The 19,089-nt window shown below is 34.5% G+C and overlaps 1 protein-coding gene across 1 annotated transcript; it reads right to left on the bottom strand.

The window, feature by feature from the left end:
- Nucleotides 1–3,627: 3,627 nt before the first annotated feature.
- On the bottom strand, nt 3,628–9,263 carry LOC149537742 (uncharacterized). Its single transcript, XM_089799122.1, has 6 exons — nt 9,095–9,263; nt 8,721–9,005; nt 4,953–5,954; nt 4,791–4,870; nt 4,386–4,457; nt 3,628–4,294 (listed from the first exon to the last, which is right to left on the bottom strand). The coding sequence occupies exons 1-6, from the start codon at nt 9,119–9,121 to the stop codon at nt 3,862–3,864; spliced, it is 1,899 nt and encodes a 632-aa protein (XP_089655248.1). The 5' UTR covers nt 9,122–9,263; the 3' UTR covers nt 3,628–3,861.
- Between the last annotated feature and the right edge of the window lie 9,826 nt (nt 9,264–19,089).

Raw genomic sequence — 19,089 nt, 5'->3', positions numbered from 1 at the left:
AGCCATACAACAAGAGGGACAAGAAGGCTACAAGTGTAATTTTAATTTGTATCATATGGCCATCAATAGATTGTCATATTTTTGGCATTTGCATAACCTAGATAAAAATAGAAGAATTAATAATATAACAAAAAAAAATGTGATAGTTAAATAAGGGAAATCATAAATTTAGAGTTTGATGTTATTTTGCTCATGTCAAAAAATGTATTGCTTTGGTTTTATGAATGTCCTAAGAGTTTTAGTTGTCAAAGAAAATAAGAGAGATGAATCTTAAGCCCTACGAGTTTGATCATAGTAGCTTTTAAGCCAATCTCACATGCCAAAATTGCCCAATACTATGTACGTTTGAATTAAGAAAGTATTGATCTAATAGAAATGGATGTGGCTATCCTCCCTACAAACTGTACAGTTAGGATTTTTCCAAAAATTTCAGTATTTAATCTTCATGATCTACATAGTTTGTAGTCAATAACAACAAAAAATTTGAAAAAAAATCACTACATTTTTGTGAATCTCAGAAGAAAAAAATTGACTTTACTTTGTCTTTATTACATTTTGTTGGAGATTAGCCTGTCCCAATAGAAATCGTGTGTAAGAATTTATATTTGTTGTCGCCTTCAAAATACTTGAATATACTAAGATGGTGTCTATTTACACGACTAATGAGTTTCTTGGCTTGATACGAATTTAAGTTTGATTGCTTGAATTAAAGGATCATTCCCATGCTCTTCGGGGTTGATTGGATCAATTGTAGGGCCAAGAGAACTGATTTGTAAGGAAATACTTATTTTAAGGAGCGAATGTGTGACTAGAGATGAAGTTACCACTCAAACTTAACAGAGAAATACACACTTCATTATTATTGCATCACAACTTTCCTTAACCTTTCTTTAGAACGTAATAAGTGGATCGCCATATGCCAATTGTGATCTTATAAAATGATATAAGAGTATTGAAATGGAAGCCAAACAAGTGAAATAAGAATATAGAAATATTGCAATTCAGTAAAAGCTGTCTTCCCATTATTTTATCTAACTGAAATTTTCACAAAATGGCAATATATTCAATTGTAAACGAAATAATTATTCCCAATTGATTCTTATGAAAAAATCAGGGTAGCTCATTGTATTAATTGAGTAGGTAGGTTTAGATTGGGAATCCTTAATTATGCTGAGAGGCATATACAATGGGAGAAACAATTCCCAGCACAAAAATATTCCAATGAATAATCTGTATAAACGAATTAAATATTAAAAATAAAATAAAAATATGAAATGCCATTTGGCATTGAAGAATTCAAGGAGTCCGAAAGGCATATACAATGGCAGCAGCAAATCCCAGCATAGGAATATACCAAAGAATATGCCATGTAAAGAAAAAGACTAGATGACTGTTACAACTCTTCGTATACTATGACAGTTTCGGTAGAATTCAAAAAATCCAACTAGAATTTAAAGAGTCCAACTAAAATGGTTGTAATGGAAGGTCATTTGTTTCATCGATGAGTGCAATGTTGGTGGAAGATTATTAATCACGATTCTCTTCTTCTGTGTTTTATCTTCACCCATCTTGTATTCCTCCAACGCGCTATTTTTTACAATGATATATGTTATCAACATGAGTTGATTTTTTTTTTTTGGTTTGCTATGGTAGCGATAGATAGAGATTACTAGGAATGTTTAGAGGCAAACAAAATTATGATTTCAAATGCTTTTAAATATGCTGATCCAAATGATAAATATTCCAGATTTAATTGAAAGTTTGATTGTGACCTGTTTAAAAGTTTTGTTTTTAATTACTTTGGATATACGGATGAGAGGGCCTTTAGAATCAACTTGAAATCAGAATTAATACATTATGCATATTCAAATAGATTTGGCAGAAACCTGATTTTTATCATAACAGTGTTTGCTGATTGGCTTGAAATGACCCCCAATGCCATTAATGCTTATAATTATGAAGTGGATTGTGAATGTAGAAATACAAAAAAAATGAACTGATTTTCATAATACCAGTTGTGTGTTTGTTGATTGATATTTGGGTATTTACATATTCATGATATACAGCAATGGTAAAGTTAGAATGGGTGCTTTTATGGATTGGATTCAACCAACAGTTCCCCAAAAGAGGCATCGTATGTATTTTATCTTGGGCAGAAAGGAAGCCATTAATCATGTTTGATGGGAAGTGATGCTACCTACACTGATATAATTGTGATGATCAAGGCTCCTTCCTGTTGCCAAAGAATTGATTAAGAAAGGAGAGAGTTATGCATGAGAGAAGCTCTAGAAACCACGTGCCAAAAGTCTAGACTGGAAGTGTTGGATCATCATGTGCGTAAAATCAAGGGTTGGGGAGGATTTAGAATGTCCTAAAATCAATGCCTTGCACATTGTCTAACTCATGAAGCCCTGGACTTTGACTAAGATCTTCATTTCCTGCTTTTCCTACCTCCAATTTTTTTTGTCAACTTCCATCTCTTTTCTTCATGTTTCTCTCATTCATTCTTTTCTCTTGTAGTAAGGGAATATGCAATATCAATGTTTTCTGCTTTATAACTAAAATTTTAAGGGGAAAGATCCCTCTTTTCTAGCTTATAAAAAAGTTTTTAAGATTTTCAGTCCAGATGCAGAGAAAATCAAGGGTATAATTTATTTAAACTTGTAACTTAAGACAAAAATAATTATTTCTAATAAATCTTATGTTATAACCTTAACCATATGCATGTATACCTTAATATGAACCCAAATTAACTACAATTTAATACTAACCCTAATCCTAACACAAAATCATAATTATAACCCTAACCATTATAAAATTTAATTATAGTTGTAAACATAATAATACTATTTACCACTTTAATATTAATCTAAATCTAGTGCTAAATCTAATTATAACCCTACTTCTAATGAGGAATCTTTTCATTAAGTCTATTTGTGTCCCTATCTATAACCATGTTCCTAACTCTAACCATACAACATATAAATTAAAGGTACACATAATTCAAAGTTGAATAAATTAATAACATTTTACTAAATTGAAGAAAACTAGTGGTGCTCAAATTATGCAACTAAAGTACTACATATACACTATGTTTAAAATATCTAAAAGAATACTTCGACACTAACCTTACAAAAATAGAACTAATAATTGCACTCTAAACATTAAGCCTAATTGCAACCACATCTATAATATTAAAAAAATTTAAAAACTGTTTTTTATTAAAAAAAATTAGAATAATTTTTTTTAAAATTTAAAATTTAAAAAAATAGAAAAAAATTACTATCATCCAAAATCTTCAAAAAAAATTTCTATGGTGCGCGGCTGCTACTAACTTTTATATATATAATGCGGTGAGTCATCGTTCTCTAGAGACCTATTTTAATTCAAATCCTAACCCACACAAAAAATCATAAGATTTGAATTAAAATAGGTGCTTCCATGACTCGTGGCATTTTATATATATAAAAGTATATATAAGGTAGTTATGAAACAATCTAAAACTATACCCAACAAAATGAGAAGGCGTTCAGCAACGAATTTTCCAACATGAACATCTTCAAGGAAAACAGAGTGCCAAAGCGTAAACATGTTATATTTCTACCACTACCAAGCCAGAAGAGTACATTCTGATAACTTGCTGCTGGTGCTTTTATTAAATTCAGATGCAACAGAAAACTCTGAAGCACCACAATGAATTAAAAAATAATGATCAGCATTCGTAGCCTTTCATAAGACGAGGAAAACAGCTCAGCATACATAATGGCGAAATGGAAGTACACGACTGAGGGATCCTTCCAAAGAAACAGACTTAAAATCTCTACTTCAACTGGTTTTCCAAGGACTGGAGTGAAGATGGTTCTAAGAATCTAGGTGGAAGAATGGTGATGATGGAGAATCACGATGATCAATATGGTTTAAAGGAGGAGGTGATTTGGCTGGAGGACGAGGTGCTTTGCTTGAACGAGAGGATGGTTTAGACATTGGAGAATGAATTGAGAAAGGTGACTTCGATTGTTGGCAATTGAAGGCTGAGGTGTTGGGCTGGGAGTTCTCGTCTTGCATATTGAAGCATCCATTCACAGTATCACTTGAAATACTCTTGAGAGTTTGTCTTCTAGATTTGTTGATAAGTGGAGAATTCAAGTCCCGATCGTCTAAACGCACTTTTCTAGTAGTATTGTTAAACCCCTCTTCATCAGTTCTGCGCATATTCTCCATTCCCCCAACATGAGATTGGAACTCCTCCTTGACCACATCCAATACAACATCACCATACCGATCACACCAAGACCTGAACACGAAAAAATCAGTTAGATCTCTGTATTTTTTTTCAATCTTCTAGTACATCATAGAAATTTGAGGAAGAGATCATGATAACTTACTTGGGGAAAAACTTTGTTAGTTCATTTTTGTCAACAGGCAAGCGTGTTGCAATGGCCTCAATCTGTTCATTCCTGTTAAAGCAAAATAAAAGAAACAATCAGTAAGTTGCAGTTTGCTTCTTCAAAGAAGTCACGAGGCTGAAAATTTTATATTGTTAGTCTATTAACACTTAACCAGTCCTACTTTGAAGCAATTTGTTACAAATTTGTAGGGCTTGTAGAAAGTATTACAGTTAATAAAGAACCCAAAATAAGTATTTATGGTATGGAATATGATTTCGAAATTTACCCAAAGCTTGAAGTTTTTCAGAAATTAGATTCATTTTATATATTGCATAGGAGTTCTATCGATTGTTTATATAAATGTACCTAAATAAAGAACAACATCCAAAATGAAGTACTTACGTAAAATTTGGGCTAGGATTTGTAGTGCCCATCTCAGCACGTATACGGGACAGTTCATTCTTTATGTTTTCACCCAAAACCTGAGATAAACAACATCAGCACGTGTTCACATTCCTAAAAAAATACTTTAGCATCAAAATCAGAAACAGGCTTGATTAGTACCTTGTCAATAGATGAGTCTGTTGCTCCACCATTTGAACGTTTCTTTTTCTTGTTTTTGCTTGTCTTCGTCCCTTTTCCAATCGTCCCTTTTCCAAAAGGTTTCACTAACAAATTGGAATGCGGTACAGAATTCTCTGAACTTTTACCAATAAGGGGGAGGTGTGTCATTTCTCCTGTACTGTCAGTCTTCTTTGGAGACTTGAACAGATCTAATCCCCATGTTTTCTTCACTGGATTCAACCTTTGCTCGTCATTATCGGAGTCGGAGCCACTGATATGAAATGAGTGTGAAGCTTCTGTTTGGTTTTCTTTAGGTTGGTCTTTATTAGCTCTAAGTAGTAGCTGATTAAAAGCCTTCTTAACTTTGGCTTTAGTGGCCCCTTTTTTATGACCTGCATGCTCTAGAAGAGATGATTCTTCTGAAGTTCTTTTCACTGCTTCTTCAGGAGCATCAATAAACCCAGCTACATGCCAAAAAGGATTTTCACTGAATGATTCAGTGGGGTTTATATACATATCCTGCCCTTTGTAACCCTCTTTCATTGGCAATTTATAAGTGTTCCTTGCAGAACAGCTATCCTTCGGACTTAGAAGATCTAGAGACTCTGGAACAGTTATATATTGTTGCTTGTCCTTCGACATTTTTGCCTTGTGAGGTGTTAAGCTGAGGCGAGACATTGCATTTATGATCTGTTTCATAGGTGACTTTTGTTTGCTGTGATGATCTGTGCTCTGGGCTGGCACATCCTTCAACATGCTTTGGCTCTCTTTGAACTCCACCACTGACCACTCTGTTTCTTGCTTGTTCAAGGGTTCTGGCAATGCTGGCAAGGCATCATCAGGCTCAGTGCTAACAGAAAATGGGGCATAGGGTATGGAGTAGCCTCCCAATAATACATCACTGGAGTCAATCTGTGCCCCTTGTACTGCTAGACGAAGCAGAAGAGGCTTCTTTGAAAGATGGTAATCTTCTTCCGAAATACATTTGGAGTAAAACAGTTCCTGCTCCATGATCCAAAAGAGACGTACTTAAGAAGTAAAAAGGTTTGTATAAGGATCACCACAGAGAAAGAAAAAGTAAAGAATCTGCAAATCATTTTCTGCTAGATAGCCCACATCAGGAAATCCAGAAAGATAGTACTTAGCAAGTGATGTTACTTTTTCTAGCCATAACCAGATTTTTTTTTGAAAAACAATTTCATAGGAAAAGTCTGAAACATAATAAGAATCTGTCACAAGAAAAGGATGATATTCATGATATTGAAGAAATTTATTGCAATGTTCTTGGCTGACAACAAGACACGTCAACACAAGCTTCTATTTGTACACCCCAAATGGTCTTAACAGACATGCTCAGAAATCTTAGCCAGAAAGAATCAGTGTCTATGACGAGGACATTGAATGGTTTGATGTCACTCAAAAGATCTTACAAACCCCAAAGACCAAATATTGATTTTTCACTTCTCTACACTAATGAATTCTAGCAGTTACTCTGAAACGTTCTATTGAGCCCGTCCCAGGTAATCCTAAACTTTGTTGCAGCAACTTCTCAGAAATTTTGCCTTCTACTCTAAAACCTCACGTTCTGCCTGCCACAGGTATAACCAGTGAAACATGATCCTAGTTTACTCCAAGAAACATATTCCTTTAAAATGTAGAGTTAGCTAAATAGGAATCTTAAGATCAAAGTTCCACAGTTGGGAGCACCAACTATTTTTACACACATAATGATAAGACACATCAAACACAAGCTCCAAGGTAATCCTAAACTTTCTTTGCAGCGCCTTCTCATAAATTCTAGCGTATACTCTAAAACCTCATTTTCTGCCTGCGGCAAACCAGTGAAACATATTCGTAGATAGTAGAGTTGCTACAAGAAACATGTTCCAATTTCCTATAATACATAGAGTCAGCGATAGAGGAATCCTAAGATCAAAGTTCCATGGATGGGATCATCACCTATTTATACACACATAAGAAACATCAAACACAAGCTCCTATTTTTACACCCCAATTGGTCATGTCAGACATGCTCAATTGTAAAAGCTGCAAAACCTTAGCCAGAAAGAATAACAGTGTTACCTTTCATGATGAGGACATTGAATGGTTTGATGTTAGTAAATAAAATCAAATTTAGTATACAAGATATCTCCCAAACCCCAAAGCTCATTTTGTGATATTTCACTTCTCTACACTAATGAATTCCAGCAATTTCTCTGAAATTTTCTATCAAACCCGTGCAAGATAATCCTAAACTTTCTTTACCTTCTCAGAAATTTTAGCCTGTACTCTAAAACCCCTTTTTCTGCCTGACACAGGTAGAACCAGTGAAAAGTATTCCTAGGTTACATACTACAAGAAACATATTCCTGTAATAGGAAACATATTCTTATTTTTAGACCCCAAATGATCTTGTCAGACATGCTCAACTGTAAAAGCTGCAAAACCTTAACCAGAAAGAATCACAGTGTCTACTTTCATGATGAGGAGATTGAATGGTTTGATGTTAGTAAATAAAATAAAATTTATTATACAAGAGATCTTGCAAACCCGAAAGATCATTTAGTGATATTTCACTTCTCTACTGTAATAAATTCCAGCAATGACAAAAAAAAATTATCTAGCCCTTGCAACAGCAATGACAAAAGAAATCAATCTAGCCCTTGCAACAGCAATGGCAAAAAAATTCAATCTAGCCCTTGCAAGATAATCCTAAACTTTCTTTACCTTCTCAGAAATTTCAGCCTGTACTCTAAAAACCCCACTTTCTGCCTGCCACAGGTAGAACCAGCGAGACATATTCATAGGTTACCTACCACAAGAAACATATTCCTGTAATAGGCAGAGTCAGCAATATCGAACCAAGGATCAGAGTTCCATGGATAAGAGCGTCACTACAATTTCCCAAGAAACTTGATTTTGAAACTGCAATTTACGCAAGTCTAAAAGCTGATTGAAAAAAGTATTCATACATTTTTTCTCCAAAAGGAGTCCCATGTAGGGCGAAAGTTTGCCGCATCAGAAACTTTCTAGTAAGGCTACATGATCACTTAAACAGGAGAAATAAAGCGGTTATATCTTGGGGAGGAGTTTTACATGTGCACAGAAACAGGAGGAGGGAGTTACTGGCAATGGGCATTCGCTTGGTCATCAACTAGCAGGTATATTGCAGTTTTATTACATTATTTTCCCATTTAAATTAGACTGCGTACAAACATTATAAGCAGTTTTTAACAATAGCAAATCACCGCAACCAAATATCCATTTGCTTATGTCATTTTTGAGTCAATGGTTCTGAAAAATCCATATCCGATGCATCATTTTGCTGCAGAAGGCCCCAAAATTTAATCAGCGGCACCCGCTGAAAAAACGATGAGAGGCCTTCGCATGGGGTCATTGGGCAATAACAAAATCGTAGCTAGTACAAAAGCTTTATGCTCGTTAAAATGGATTGTTTCATTTTTTTCAAAGTACAGAGATTTGTCTCAAATAAAGGGATTGTGGTGTCGAAGTAAAACCCTCGCAGACAGATCCTAAGACAGGGTTTTTTCTTTCTGAGAAAACAGAGTGAGAATTTAACAAAAGTTTTTCTAATAAATAATAAATAAATCTAGAAATACAAAGACTGACATGTTTCTATCTCTGCGCCAAAACCCTAAAGAAAAAAAACATGGCATGCACTGCTAAAAAATATACTAGAAAATATCCCTAGGAAATGTTTGATCTAATGCAAGCCATTCAAAAGGCAACTAAAATTCTTGATCTGACCTGTAGAAATAGTAACTTGTCTCTGGTAATTGCAGGCCACTCTCCATCTTCAGGGGAGGCAGTAAGGATATCCAACAACTCAGATCTAGCAGCACTCAGCTCCTTCTCTGATATAATACCTTCACTGTGTAGTCCAGACATCTTCAAGATCTTGTGAAACATATCCTGCTGCCATTTTAGATTCTCGGATTGCTGTTTTGCACATCTTTGCTCTGTTGTCTCTTCTTCCATTTTCCTGAAGGAGAAGGGAAGCATGCTTTTCTTGTACATGGACGAAATGTTCTCCTGAAAACACAATGATCCCTCAAATAAACCAAGAAAAAACAATGCATGATCAGCTAAATGAAAATAATTGGAATTGCAAGGACGCTTACCTGAAAAGATTTGCTGCTAAAAGCCATCGTCTCTGAGAGCAAATTTTTTAAGTCACTCACACGTGTAGCATATTCTGAATAGAGAAGGTACAAATTCAATCGCAGGGATCAAAAACAATTTCAAGAATTCTTTTCAAATTCAAATGGATTTTAATTCATCCAGAAAAACAAAAAAATAATGATCCAACGTCTAAGAAGTAAAGTAGCCGTTGGAGCCGTTGGAGCGACTCACGCCTTGCTATGATGTCCATTTTCACTTATTCATTGTGTTGTGGGCCCAATTCAGTATTTTATGCTATTTTAAGTTATCCTCTTCACACTCTGATTTGAAGACATGATATTTACATTAATGGCCTATTATTTTAGGCCCGTGGCTAAACAGCCACGAAAATGCACTTTCTTTACATTGTTTTTTTCTAACTTTTTAAAAAATCAACCAAGTCCTCTCCTTCGTACGAAAGTGCATTTTCGTGGCTGTATAGACGTTGCCTTATTTTAGTAGGGGTGTAAACGTTCATTTCATAAGATAATTTTTCTAATAGAGGAAAACTTCTAATATATTATATTAATGTTGAAAAAAAATAGAATAGAATTTCAAAAGGTTGATAATAAAAAGTGGGTACATTTGAATGATTTGGAATTTGTACTTTCATAAGAACTTATGATAGTATAGTAATAAAATTACTTAAGCATGTGTAGTAGTGTTCATCAGAGTTGTAGTAGAGGGTTATTTATTTGTGGAACTACTTGTTAGATGTGTTTATTTGATGTCGATAGAGCCAACTTTTTTTATACAAATTAAGATGATTTTGATATCAAGATAATGCCAAAACACCTCAAAATAAGCATAAATCTAACAAAGTGGAACCATAGCTAAATGAGATTTGTCATCATAACAAGAGAGAAATGACCACTATGTCATATTGGAAGCTATGTGCCTTTCGACACATGGATATAGACTACCCATATTACACCACCAATGGCAAGAAGTAGTTAAGGGTTGATAGAGGCCACATATGCAATTATGAGCCCTGAGACGCATGGTAAACCCATCAACACCAACTAGTGGTACCCAACTGAATTCATAAGGTGTTCCCCAAATGATTGAGTTACTCCCACAAGTGTTAAAATTCCAATGCCATGTCCTTTGCTAGCATTAATCTAAGAGCTCGTTTGGTTGCTGGAAAATAATTTGGGGAATTAGAATTTGAAATTATGGATTTGGAGTTCTAGAATTTGAAATCTAGATTACTGTTTTCAGAATTTGGTTATGTTTGGTTCACCAAGAATTCAAAATCAAAATACACACTTCCTTTGTTTCACTACACATTTCTAGAATTGGAATACCAAATAGAATAAGCATAGATGAAATGTGTTTTTAATATATTGTTACAATCACATAGCAATAAATGCCACAATGAAAGGAAACCTCCAAGTGAAAAGGGATTGGTTTGGATCTATCAATTATGTTTTTGTCTCGTTCAAGAATCGAATGTCGTCTTCTACGAACTCTAGGCTTTTAAATAACATGTTGAGACATAGATTTGAGCACAATAGGAGCTCAACCAAAACCCAAGTCAACAATAGGAACATTGAAGACTTTATTTTCACTTCAAGGTTCCATTATTTTCATGTTGTTTCACACACATTTATCACCAGCCAAACAATAAATTTTGTTCTTACTGCATTCCAAACTATTGTTAGATTACCTTGGTTGCTCCAAAAAAATTTAAGTGGTTTAGTTGCTCTATGTGTTAGCCCCAACATATGTTGTAACTGAGAATGTTATGAATGTATGTGAAAGAGTCATATCAGTTGTTATGTTACCACTAATGTTACAGGCTTAGTTAGCTAGACATATGTTATTTCTAGTAGAGTGTCATATCATTTGATTGATGAAGAGGATTTGAAAAACGTATGTTGATGTCGAAGTTGATAAGTATGGTGTTCAATGGGCACTTGAATGAGTTGGACAATGATAATGTTATATTGGTTTGAATTTTTCTACAATCATGTAATTTTGTATTGAAATGATGAATTCTATGTATTTGTCGAGCTATACAAGCTAAACCAAGTGGCAAGGTGAAAGGAGTACAGATTGTCCAAGCTACTACAATGTTAACTGAGTGAAATGTGATGTTCATCGAGTATGATATGGAAGAACAAGTTAAGAAAGATGAAATCTGAGGTTGACTTATGGTGAAAATAAAAAATGTTCCAGAAGTTCAAAGGTGTGAGTCAAAGTTAGTTACAAGATCAACGATTGGAGAAATACAATGAAGATCTAATGATGGAGATTGAAACAGATAAGGATGAGCACAAAGTTCAATGAAAATTCTATTTTCTAAGTGACTAAGTACAGTGAATCTGAAATCTACGGATGTGGTTAAGAGAAAAAATCTAGAAGAATCTAAAAATAGAGAGTTTACTATTTAAGGAGATGATGGAGTAAGTTTCTGGTTGTTGATTGATATTATTAAGTTGGAGATTTGTGAAAAGCAAGGAGAATCGAGCAGAGCAGAAGGAAGATCAAGTAGAGTTTGAGCAAAGTGAAAATGTGAAGAAGTGAATCAAAGAAGGAAGAAGACAAAGCAGAACAAAGATTTGAATAAGCAAGGTACTATTAAATCTTACATATCATTTGACTATTACTTCCTTATCATTGTAGAAGAAAAATCTCTTAACTGATTGGACCTAACAAGTCTGTGAAATGTTGGGATATCCTAGGAGAAGAACTATGGAGGGAAAATCTCTAGAAATGGAGGATCAATGCTAACTGAAACTAATCATACTTTTCCTGCTTTGATTCACAAAAAATCAGTAGCAGATTCACCATGTTAGGATTAAACCACAGATAGAAATAACAATTATATGCAACTATAAACAATATCAAAAACTATTGAATCACACAAAAAAGAACACAAGACACCAAGATTTAATGTGGCTCACCCAATCCTTGTGCTACTTCCACCAAACAACAAGTCCAATATTATTATGACCCAGTGATTACAACCTAATTACAATCTATAATCCCTTACAACTTGATACTTCCACAAGGACCAATTTTTGCATCACACCTTATGAAACAATTCCTAACCCTAAGCCCTTTTATACAAGTATTTTTTCCACTTTAGGGTTACAACATGTCAGCCATATCTCGGCCATACGTCGGCCATAGCCCCAAAAAATTTAGTAGTACTTCCCTGATCAATCACCACAAACTAAAAATATCCCACTTGGGGACTTATCAGGATCCACACTAAATAACAATCTCTCACTTGGAGACTGATCCTATAACAATATTGCTACCACATGGGGCTCCCACTAGATCAAACGACCCTGGACTCAGCTGTTTTTTTATTCTTTTCAGTCTAGAAGACCAATCGAAGTTCAAGAGGAGTTTAGCTTCTCCCTTGTCACTACCTTTGTAAACATATCTATTGGATTGTCATCGGTATGTATCTTTTCCATCTTTAACTGTCCATCATCCAGAACTAGCTGAATGAAATGGTACAACAATTGTATGTGCTTTGTCTTTGAATGCAGAGTAGAATTCTTTGCAAGATGAATGACACTCTGACGATTTGTAAAAAATAATTATCCTTCTAAGGGTGTCCTAATTCTTCCAAGAAGAATTGAAGCCATATCATCTCATTGGCTACCTCTATAGTAGCAACATACTCTGCCTTTGTAGTGGATAAAACATTCACCTTCTATAACCTAGAAACCCAGCTTATTGTTGCCCCACAAACAATAAAATCATAACCTGTAGTACTCTACCTGGTATCAATATCTCCTGCCAAATCTGAGTCAACATATCCTTGTAAATTAGTAGTAGAGCCCCCAAAATGTAGACACTTAGTGGATGTTCCTCTCAAATATCTAAGAATCTATTTTATAGCATTCCAATGCTCAAGCCCTGGATGACTCATATATTGGCTAACGACTCCCACTACATGTGCAATATCTGGCTTTGTACATGCCATAGCATACATCAGGCTTCCTACAAGTGAAGCATAAGGTACGTTGGACATCTTATCCTCCTCTTCTTGTGTCTTTGGACACATCTCCTTAGTCAACTTCAAGTGACCAGGTAAAGGTGTGATGACAACTTTAGCATTCTCCATAGAGAAATATTGCAACACCTTCGCAATATAATCAACCTAAGATAATGTCAATTTCTTGTTCTTCCTATCTTTGCAAATCTTCATACCAAGGATATTTTTTGTTGCCCCCAAATCCTTCATAGCAAATGAACAGGCCAACGGTTCTTGTAACCCCTTAATGTGAGCCATGTTAGACCCAGCTAAAGGCATATCGTCAACATATAAACATAAAATAATGTAGCTATCATCATCCAACCTCTTAAAATAAACACAATGATTTGAATGACACCTATTTAATCCATGCTCATACATAAAACTGTCAAATTTCAGATACCATTGTCAAGGTGCTTGCTTCAAGCCATATAAACTTTTCTTCAATTTGCACACTAAAATCTCCTTACCTTTGACCTGAAATCCCTATGGCTATGTCATATATATCTCTTCATCCAAATCACCATGAAGAAAGGTTGTTTTAACATCAAGTTGCTCTAAATGCAAATCTTCAGCAACCACAATGCTTAAAATAGTACAAATAGAAGTCATTTTAACAACAGGGGAGAATATCTCATCAAAACCAATGCCCTTTTTCTATGCAAATCCTTTTACCACTAACCTGGCTATAAATATTTTCTTACCTCCATCCTCTTCTTTCAACCTATAAACCCATTTATTCTGTAAAACTCATTTACCTGTAGGAAACTTGCATAAATGCCAAGTCTTATTTTTCAGCAAGGAGTTCATTTCATCTGCCATTGCACACTCCAGCTAAATCTTAGTATCCACCAACACAACTGCATCATAACATTCAGGTTTGCCAACATCTATTAGTAAAATAAAGTACAAAGAAGGAGAAAATCTTTATGGAGATCTAATTAGCCTTGCTGACCATCTAGCATTCACTGGGGTGTGTGGTATTTGTTGTTGCGGTTGTTTGTAAATCATGAGGAATTGTTGGAACATCATCTTTTGGAGTATCATCTAGCACTACATAATCATCTTCTTTCTTCTCATGTTGTTGCAACTGATCTTTGTACAACACTTTCTCATTGAATATGACATCCCTACTTCTGACAATTTTACGATTTTTAAAATCTCAAAGCCTATAACCAAATTCATCAATGCCTTAACCAACAAAATATACATTTTTTTGACTTAACTTCTATCTTGGTTCTACTTTCAGAATCTATATGAGCAAATGCTTCACAACCAAAAGTTTTGAGAAAAGAATAACTCACCTTCTTACCACTCTAAGCTTCCTCTAGAATACCACAGTCCAAAGGAGTATAGGAACCTCTATTAATAAAATATATAGTAGTATTGACAACCTCCACCCACATGTGTAAGGGAAACCCTACATGCAACCTCATTCTCCTTGCACGCTCCATATAGTCTCGTTCATACGTTTAGCCACTCCATTTTCTTGTGGAGTCCCTAGAACAATTTTCTATCTATGAATACCATTAGTGGAGAAATAATCTTCAAATTCATGACTACAATACTCACCACCATTATCAGATCTAAGATATTTTAATATCTTACCAACATCATTTTCAACCAAGCATTTCCATTTCTTAAAAGTTTGAAATGCATCATATTTTTTTCTAAGGAAATAAATATATACTTTTCTAGTTGCATCATTAATAAATGTAACATAATAATGAGAGCCACCAAGGGAAGATACTTGATCTGGTCCCCATACATTTGCATGCACAAGCTCTAATCTATCACTTTTTCTTTTCCTTCCAACTCTTCGCAAAACTCACTCTCTTTTATTTTTTCCATACACATAACTTTCACATAAATCCATATTAACACATTTCAGACCTGATAAAACTTTCTTTGAATGAAGTATTTTCATACCTTTCTCACTCATGTGCCCAAGTTTTGTTGTGCCATAGTGTTGTATCAGAATCTATAGCAACTATTTGTTCTCCCTGCTTAACTATAACAATTGTTCCTAAACATTCATTTTTTTCAAAAATAATCATAGTAGAAGGAATAGTATGACATGTACAAAGATATGAGGTGCCTACTTTCGCACCTTTTTCTACTACAAGGGAACCTTTTGAAACCTTCAAATTTTTATCATTAAAAGTAACTACACAACCCTCATCACTAAGTTGTCTTGCTAAAATTAAATTCCTGCTCAGCCTTGGAACATGTCTTACCTCATGTACTAGCCAATGGTTCTAATTCTGCAACTTAATCTTTACTTTTCCATTTCCAACAATCTAAAAGGGTTCATTATCCCCCAAATAAACAAGCCCAAAATCCCCTTAGATGTAATCAATAAAATAACCTCTATAGGGTGTAGCATAAAATGAAGCACCAGAATCTAATATCCATGAATCATCGACACTTTCTAAAGAAAGAAGCAAAGCATCCTCTTTGGATTTTTTACTTACCATATTTGCCTCGTTGTTCCCTTATGGTTTATCTCCTTCATTTTTCTTTTGAGTCTAGCAATCTTTCTTCTTATGCCCTAGTTTACCACAGTACCAACAATCTCTTGTTCCCTTCGATTGAAACCTTTTTCCCTTGGACTTTCCTCTTGATTTCCCATGGTTTCCAAAATTGTTTCCTCTCTCAATCATTCTACCTCGACTTTGTGCATTTAAAGCACTTCTTGAGGTTTTCCTATGAGTTTCCTCACTCGGAATAACACCAATCACATCATCATATTTTAGGGTATTAGATCCAAAAACAAAATTACTCATAGTCATTACCAAGTCATTCTAGCTTTCAGGAAAAGAACACAAAATCAAAGGAGCCCTAATTTCTTCATCAAAATTAATACCCATGGAAGAAAATTGACTAGTAACTGTATTAAACTCATTTAAATGATCCACAACAGATCCACCTTCTACCATCTTCATATTAAATAAACACTTCATGAGAAATACCTTATTTGAAGAGAAGGGCTTTTCATACAATTTCAATAGGGTTTCCATCAACTCTTTCACCATCTTCACTTTTGTAATGTTAAATGTCACCAATGGTGCTAGGCATAACCAAATACTTCCAAGTACCTTTCTATCTAAAATCTCCCAGTCCTCATCTATCATAGTTCCTTGTTTCTTGGATTATCCTTCCAATGGCTTCCATAAATCCTTCTGATAAAGATAGTCCTCCATGTGCATTTTCCATAATCAAAAGTTATGCCCATTAAACTTGTCAACCTTCAGCTTATCCTCGTTTGCCATCACTACCACTCAACTGTGAGACTCCCACTCAACCATGAGACTTTGTTGTAGAGGATAACTAAAAAACAACCTCGTTCTGATACCACTTGCTAGAATTAAACCACAGACATAAATTTATAATAATTATATGCAAATATAAACAATATCATAAAATATTGAATCACATAGAAAAGCACACAAGACACCAAGATTTAATATGATTCACCCAATCCTTGGGCTACATCCACCAAACAACAAGTTCAATATTATTATGATCTAGTGATTACAACTTGATTACAATCTGTAATCCCTTACAGCTCAATATCGCCACAAGAAGCAATTTTTGTATCCTACACAATAAAAGATACCTAACTCTAAGCCATTTTATATAAGTATTTTTGCCGCTTTAGGGTTACAACATGTTGGCCATACATTAGCCAAAGCCTAATTTTTTAGAAAGAATTATGAAGTAGGTATAGTACTTCCCTAATCAATTACCACAAACTAGCAAATGTGACTTTAGACCAATAGCACTATGTAACACTATTTATAAAATTTATTCTAAAGCATTAGCAAATCATACTAAAACTATTTTTCCAAGAATTATCTTTGAAGAACAAATAGGTTTTGTACCAAGAAGATCCATCATGGATGGGATGTTTATGAAACTAGATATACAAAAAGCATATGATGTAGTGAATTGGAGATTCCTATGTAAAACTCTAGAAACTTTTAGTTTTTCTCGTCAATGCTTTTAATCAATGGAACCCCAGAAGGATACTTTAATATTTCAAGAGATATACAACAAGGTGATCCAATTTCACCTTCCTTTTTATAATCATGGATAAAGCATTTGAGAGATCAATAAAAAAGGCTTAAGAAGAAGGTAAAATTAGAGGAATCACAATGATGGATAACATTCCAAATATAACTCATCAACAGTTTGAGGATGACACCATTCTCCTCGGTGTCATCTCTAAGGAAGAAACACAAACCTTCAAACAAATTATACTAGAATATACTACAACCTCTAGAAAAAAAGTAAATGCGAAGAAATAAAAAATCTTCTTCTTGAACACATTAGGAGAAATGGAAGAGTATATATGCAATCAGATGGGATACAAGAAAGGTACTTTCCCCTACAAATACCTTGGGATTCACTTAGAAAAAGGTGCAAGGAAGCATAAAGGATGGGATAATATCTTAAACAGAATTGATAAACAGACAGAGACATTGAAAGGAAAATGGCTAACAAAAGTGGGTAGAGCAACAAAAATTAAATCGATTCTATTAGCAATTCCTATTTATCAATTGTCTTACCTTCCTTTAGCAATTGTCTTACCTTCCTTGGGATCTTGGAAGAGGAGATGATGGTCTCTTCTGTAAAGATTTCTAGGATGGACAACCCCCTCTAACTTATACCAATATACTTGAAGAGGTCAAGAGTGTGCTTGTTAATCTATGGGGTTTAAAGGTCTTAGACTACAAATACTTAAAAAAGGTAATGGGATAGACATTTGGGACTGGAAAACTCTGGAGATGTAGATATTTCTCCTATAGAAAAATAAAATGTGGAAAACATCTTCAAGGATCGATGGGTGAATCATAAAAATAGGGAAGATAAACTAATATGGGGAGCTTCCAAAGATGGAACATACAAAGTTAAGTTAGAATATAATCTAATCATTAACTCTCAAAGATGAGAAAATATCAACTTACCTTTGAAGTTACGTTGGGATGCAGTATGCTTCCCTAAGGCAAGCATCTTTCTATGGGTTGTGATTCAAAAAAGAACCCTAAGTGCCGATAGATTCACAAAAATGGGTTTGTAAGGACTGTCAAGATGTTGTATTTGTAAACAAAATTTGGAAATAACTGAACACCTCCTTTATAATTTCCCATTTGCTCAAGAATGATGGTATTGGCTTCGATAAAAACTAAACTGGTCATATCCTCTCCCAAACGATCCATTTGACCATCTATTAGGTTGGCCTACTAATAACAAAGGTAGCATTTATGATAAACTTTGGAACATATCCCTAGCAATACTTCTATGGGAACTTTGGAAAGAAAGAAATAGGTGTATCTTCAGTAACACAAAACTTAGCATGAAATCCCTTTTAAACAAGGTTGAAGCAAGTATTACTAAATTTATGAATAGCCACCTAAGGAAAAAAGTTAAAATTGAAGGAGCATTCTCTAAATGGGATGGGCATCGGAAAAAGAACTAGGTTCATCTTATTAACCCCCACTAATATATGAGAAAAAAGATCAAAAAGCTAGGAAAGATTGTAAATGGGAAGCTCCACCAATAGGATGGATGAAACTAAACTTCAACAAAGCTTCAAGAGGTAATTGAGGAGAAGCAAGAATAGGATGTATAATTAGGTTAGAAATAAGAGAGTGGATTATCAAAAGATCCAAACCTCTGGGTATTTGGGTATTACTACAAATAACATAGCGAAATTAGAAGCCCTTCAGGAAGGACTACAATTAAGTTTTAAAAACAAGATAGCAAGATTAATTATAGAAGGAGACTCCCAAATTATTATTAATGCTATTAGAAAACATCAAACTCGAAACTGGGTGATGAACTCTAAACTTGAAGATGTTCTCAGATTAATAGATCTATTTGAAGGAACAAAAATTCAACATATACATTGAGAAGACAATACAGAGGCAGATAAGTTAGCAAATGGAGGAGTTG

This window comes from Cupressus sempervirens, chromosome 9 (genome assembly GCF_028749045.1).
Source record: "Cupressus sempervirens isolate cs-2001-9-10 chromosome 9, ASM2874904v1, whole genome shotgun sequence".
NCBI classification, from domain to species: Eukaryota; Viridiplantae; Streptophyta; class Pinopsida; order Cupressales; family Cupressaceae; genus Cupressus; species Cupressus sempervirens.
This window is presented reverse-complemented; position numbering and strand designations above follow the sequence as displayed.